The sequence below is a fragment of the Suncus etruscus genome, chromosome 1, assembly GCF_024139225.1.
Source record: "Suncus etruscus isolate mSunEtr1 chromosome 1, mSunEtr1.pri.cur, whole genome shotgun sequence".
In the NCBI taxonomy this organism is placed as follows: Eukaryota; Metazoa; Chordata; class Mammalia; order Eulipotyphla; family Soricidae; genus Suncus; species Suncus etruscus.
Window position 1 is genome coordinate 99,098,983 of NC_064848.1, and position 5,684 is coordinate 99,104,666.

Genomic DNA, 5,684 nt, shown 5'->3' on the forward strand with positions numbered 1-5,684 from the left:
AGTGATAAAGATCTTGTTTTATTTTGGGGGGAGGAGCACACCTGGCAGTGCTCAGGGGGTTACTCCTCGATTTGCACTTAGGAATCACTCCTGGCAGGCTCAGAGGACCATATGGGATGCAGGGTTTCAAATCTGGATTGGCCACATGCAAGGCAAGTGCTCTACCAGCTGTACTATCATAATGGCTTAGAGACCTTATTTTGAATCAAAATTTCAAGAAAATACACATATTTCAAACTCATCTATTTATATCCCAAACATCCTTTTATTAAAGAAATAGATTGACATATTTTTGGTAGAATTAATCAATACTTAACAAAAATGTATAAACAGTAATTTTATAAACGAGAAGACATCTCAGTTTTACTAATTTTCCTGACATCTTCCCAACCACGTCTGATCTTCAAAATCTTCTTTCTGAAGTATGGCAGGAACAGTACAGCTTTACACACCAGGACAATAGTTGGAAGTAAAATAGCTATTATAAAAGATGGAGGTGTGTACCATATATATTGCTTCACATCTACCCATTTATTCCAGGCAAAAATCAATGCATGTATTGTACCAAGGAAAAGGATAAAGACTCCTATGTTGCTCTGCAAAAGAAAATGAAAGTATTTTGTGAGAGTTAGTTCAGTTCACTCTATCCTACTTTTTCTGGAACTAGTCTATTGCTTGGAAATTCTTTCATTTCCAAAAGATTTAATGAGAAACACAGGGTCCAGATGTCCATCAGGTTGATCTTACAAAAATTACTATACTTGGAAAATGTGGCATCATCTTAGATACAGTGGAATAATTCAGATGGAAGGAAATTCAATACTTGTACTAGTCGGATGTCCTGCTACCAGAGGTCCTCAAACTTTTTAAACAGGGGGCCAGTTCACTGTCCTTCAGACTGTTGGAGGGCCAGATTATAGTAAAAACAAAAATTATGAACACATTTCTATGCACACTGCATATATCTTATTTATCAGTGAAGAAACAAAATGGGAATAAATACAATATGTGGCCTGCGGGCCGTAATTTGAAGACCCCTGTAACTGTCTGCTAAAACATGTGTATGGACATGTATGATTGGAAATTTTTGAAGATGCCTACCCATAAAATCTGAAGCTTTGTAATTAAAAAAAATCTTGGCAGGTGCTTATGGTTGAATTATCTCTTGAATCTTGTCAGACACAGACTCACTTGTATTCACAAGTGCTTTCTCGGCCATAATTAGCAATTATATATTAGTTTCAGTAAGTCTATAGTTTTGAATTCCAAGAATATTCAAGTTTAGAAATTCAAGTGAGTTGTGAAATTTGGAAAAAGGAGCTTTTCAATACATATATTGGAATACTTTTGGTAGGTTAGAAAATATATTTCAAGAAGAAATACTTTGTTCCTTCTGTAGGGCCACACCCAGCAGTGCTTAGGGGCTGCTCCTGGCTCTGTACTAAGCAACTAAGCAACCACTTGTGGTGCTTGAGATGCAGAGGGTAGAATCTGGGTCAGCAGTATAAAAGGCAAGTTTCCTACCTGCTGAAGATTCTCTCTAAAAAAGAATTAAACAAAAAAAAAAAAAAAGGAAAAAAAAAAAAAAGATTCTCTCTAATCCTTCAAAAAGAAATACTTTTAAATGAATAATACAAGGCCGAAGTAATAGCACAGCAGGTTGGGCATTTATCTTGCACATGGCCAATTAGGATTCAATCCCCAGCATTCCATATGGTCCCCTAGGAGTGAATTCTGAGCATAGAGCCAGGAGTAACCTCTGAGTGCTGCCAGGTGTGGTCCCCAAACCATAAATAAGCAATACAAAGCTGTTTATCTTAGAATACAGGAATGAAATTAGGGAATAAGCAAAAGAACATTGGGGTATACTATATTCCTGAAATATAATATTTCTAGTTATTAAATGGATAATGAATTGTATAACAAGTTTCAAATGTTATACATTTTTCTGACTAATACTTTTTACATATGTACTTAGAAGCAATATGGAAATGTGATAAAACATGCTGCTTAACCAAAACAAGTATGGGAACTTTACCATTTTAAAAAACCATTGTTTCAGTTGAAATGAAGTCAATATACTTGATATTAAAAGCATCAAAAATTACCTTTATAAAACACCTTTATGAGACTTATTTTATAGATGATTTACCTGAATACAGTCAAATTCTCTCCATGTCAAAGAATCGCTCACAGATGGGATAGATGTCACAGCTAAAAGAGCCAGTAATGCAAGTGCAATAATCCCTATAGATACATAAATTTCCATTCTCCAAACATCATCCTCAATCCAGGCATTTTCCTTATTTTGTTGGACCTACAAGGTGAACAGAAAAGATAAATGCAAACAGTACTTGTCTGTACTTTTCATCCCCTCTGCCCACTATGGCATCTCCACACTTTTTTGGGGGGCATATGGGGAAACCACACCTGAAAGTGCTCAGGGTTTACTCCTTGCTCATTCTGAGCTCAAGGATCAGTTCTGGCAGGACTTAGGGACTACATCTGAATGGGTCATTTGCAAGGTGAATTCCTTATACATTGAATTATCTCTGACTCCATCACAAATTTGACTTTGCATTACTTTAAGGAAAGAATGTAAGAGCTCTTTTCTATAATGCAATAGTTTAAAATATTGGCATATGAGCATAAAATAAGAATGATTAGCATTAATAGGTAGTCTTGGGGGGAGGGGGTAATGTTGCACTGGTGAAGGGGGGTGCTCTGGTTATGACTGTAACCCAAATATGATCATGTTACTTAAATAAAAATATATTTAATAAAAAAAATAAGAGGTAGTCTTGTGAGGGCAATAGATTATTACTGAAACATGGTCCTCTCTCTGAAACAAAGTATTTGTATTACAGTTAAGGTTGTTTGCTATGAAAAACTTATAAATCATTCAACATATCGGTATATAATCAAGCCCTAAGAGATCAGAATATGGGGGGCCGGGCAGTGGCGCTAAAGGTAAGGTGCCTGCCTTGCCTGCGCTAGCCTTGGACGGACCACAGTTCGATCCCCCGGCGTCCCATATGGTCCCCCAAGCCAGGAGCAACTTCTGAGCTCATAGCCAGGAGTAACCCCTGAGCGTTACTGGGTGTGACCCAAAAAGCAAAAAAAAAAAAAAAAGAGATCAGAATATAAAATACAGATAACTTTCTGAGCATAAGGTTTGGGGTATTAGTACTAAAACAAGAAAAAGTTAACTTGAAGAAATAATGATTTAGACATTTTAGTTGAGTGATGTTTTAGAAACATTATCTTACCTGTTTATATGCCCAGTTTAGAAGCATGTATCTGTAGGATCGCCTCATTGGGTAGGTCAAACTATAAATTGCATGTAGCACAGCAAAAAAGAAGCTGAGAAGTCCAAACTGCTTTCTTGTTAACATCCACTTATCCAACCAATTTGGAAATCTCTTATATTTGGTTCCATTACGAAGTTGGACAATAGCTGCTATCACACCTGGCAAATAAACCAGTGCCAAGAGGGTGATGGAAACCATTGGCAAAACTTTGTTGATAACCAAGATTGGAATTCTATAAAAGTATTGTTTATGGTATGTTACAAGAGGGTGAATGACCTCTCTCATTAGAGTATAAGTGAATGACAGAAAAGATACAACTGCAGCAATTTTAAGTGGCAAGGCCCACATTGGAAAAAGCTTCTGTTCCTGTTGAAGCTCTAGGGGGCAATCGTATTCATCAACATGAGATGTCTGTTGCATGTCCAAAACCACGGGTTTTTTCAGCATGCTGGAATTTCCTGAGTCTTTATTCTAGAAAAGAAAATAAATAAATTAAATAAAGTAATGGAATTTTCCTTAAACTTATTCATCATCATGTTCATCAGTAAAGGAGGACATTGAGAACCATGCTTTTGAATACTGAGGAGCTGAAGGTAGTATATGTAGCGCTGATCAATAAAATGTTATTCATTTTACTTAGTCAAGTGAAATATGTGCTTCAAATAATAAATCCACTGAAGCTTAAACATTGTTATTGAGATAGATTTTGAAAAAATATGCAACTTAAAAACCAAAATTTATAATACTTAAAATCCTCGGGCCAGAATGATAGCACAGTGGATAAAGCATGTGCTTTGCAACCAGCTGATGTGGATTTGATCCCCAGCATCCTATATAGTACCCCAAGCCTGCCAGGAGTAATTTTTAAGTGCAGAAGAAAAAATGAAAAAAGAAAAACATCATTATTATGTGTCATTAATGACCTAGTAAAAAACCTAGACCCACAGAATATTAGAAATAATTGAAAGGGCCTAAAGATGACCAGGTCTAACTCATTCTACTGATACTCCAAAACTCGATGACTTTATTTAAGACTTTCTTAAAATAATTGAAGACTAGTCAAGGTGCTATTTTTCTCACCATTGGCCCTTTACTTTCAATATAATCAGCGACCAACATTAGTATGATGGATCTCCACACACTAGGTTAAAGTAATTTTTTTTATAACCAAGAACTATAGAATACCATTTAAGTTCTATTGATATATTAAAATTCATTATTATTTTACCAAAGAATCATCATCTTCTAGATTTCTCCTAAGCTTCATTTCCCACTGCTCTTGGTTTGTGATGTTTTGTTTACTCTCCATTGAGTCTATAAAGTAGTGTGGTTTCAACCACCTACAGGAAAAGAAATTCAAGTCTGCTTTCGACGATTAACCTATAATAGAACAAGATGAAAATGTTATCAGTTTAAGAACTAGAGAGGCAGAAAAGTACGAATAAAATGTGGAAAGCGACCAATTCACACATTCTCTCTTTTTCTTTTGTTGACTCCATAATTGGGTTTGATGGAGTTTGTGTGTTTTTGTTGTGGTACTCACCTGGTGTCTCATACACGGATGCAGTGCTCATACACTTAATTGTAATGCTTGCCAGGGGACTCATACTTTTAGATATGGTACTCGCAGTTGTGGTGCTGCTGAGAACCGTGAACTACTGGGTGATGCTCAGTCATTTGCTGCAAGGCAAACACTTTATCACTGAGCTATATTCTCAGGGTCCTAACACATTCAACCTCATGACTTTCTGGTTTGTTTGAGGGCCACATCCAGCAGTGCTCAGGGCTTACTCCTCCTGTGGTACCACAGATTGAATATCTGGTCAATAGCATGCAAGACAAATGTTCTACCCACAGGACTATGGCTTTAGCTCCTTCATTGTAATCTTTAAGTCTCAAACCATTACCTTCAAATAAAGAGTAACTACTGGTACCAAGAATGACATTGGTGTCTTCATGGATTCAAAGGTTCTGATGTCTCTTATTTTGTTTTGTTTTATGAGAGTGCTCAGGGGATCACATGGTATGCCTGAGACTGCATCCCGGTTGGCTGCTTGCAAGCCAAATACCCTACCTGCTGTACTCTGCTTGCAAGCCAAACACCCTACCTGCTATTATCACTCCAGTCTTATGTTGCCTTTTCTAACTTTAAAAGGAAGGAAACTTGGGCCCGGAGAGATAGCACAGTGGCGTTTGCCTTGCAAGCAGCTGATCCAGAACCAAAGGTGGTTGGTTCGAATCCCGGTGTCCCACATGGTCCCTGTGCCTGCCAGGAGCTATTTCTGAGCAGACAGCCAGAAGTAACCCCTGAGCACTCACTGCCGGGTGTGGCCCAAAAACAAAAACAAAAAAAAAAAAAGGAAGGACGACAAT

At 37.2% G+C, this 5,684-nt stretch overlaps 1 protein-coding gene across 1 annotated transcript; it reads right to left on the reverse strand.

Moving 5' to 3' along the window:
* Positions 1 to 245: 245 nt before the first annotated feature.
* On the reverse strand, positions 246 to 4,620 carry STEAP1 (STEAP family member 1). The gene is made up of 4 exons (XM_049769087.1): positions 4,540 to 4,620; positions 3,270 to 3,782; positions 2,153 to 2,317; positions 246 to 596 (listed from the first exon to the last, which is right to left on the reverse strand). Exons 1-4 carry the CDS (start codon positions 4,618 to 4,620, stop codon positions 339 to 341), a joined length of 1,017 nt encoding a protein of 338 aa, XP_049625044.1. The 3' UTR covers positions 246 to 338.
* Between the last annotated feature and the right edge of the window lie 1,064 nt (positions 4,621 to 5,684).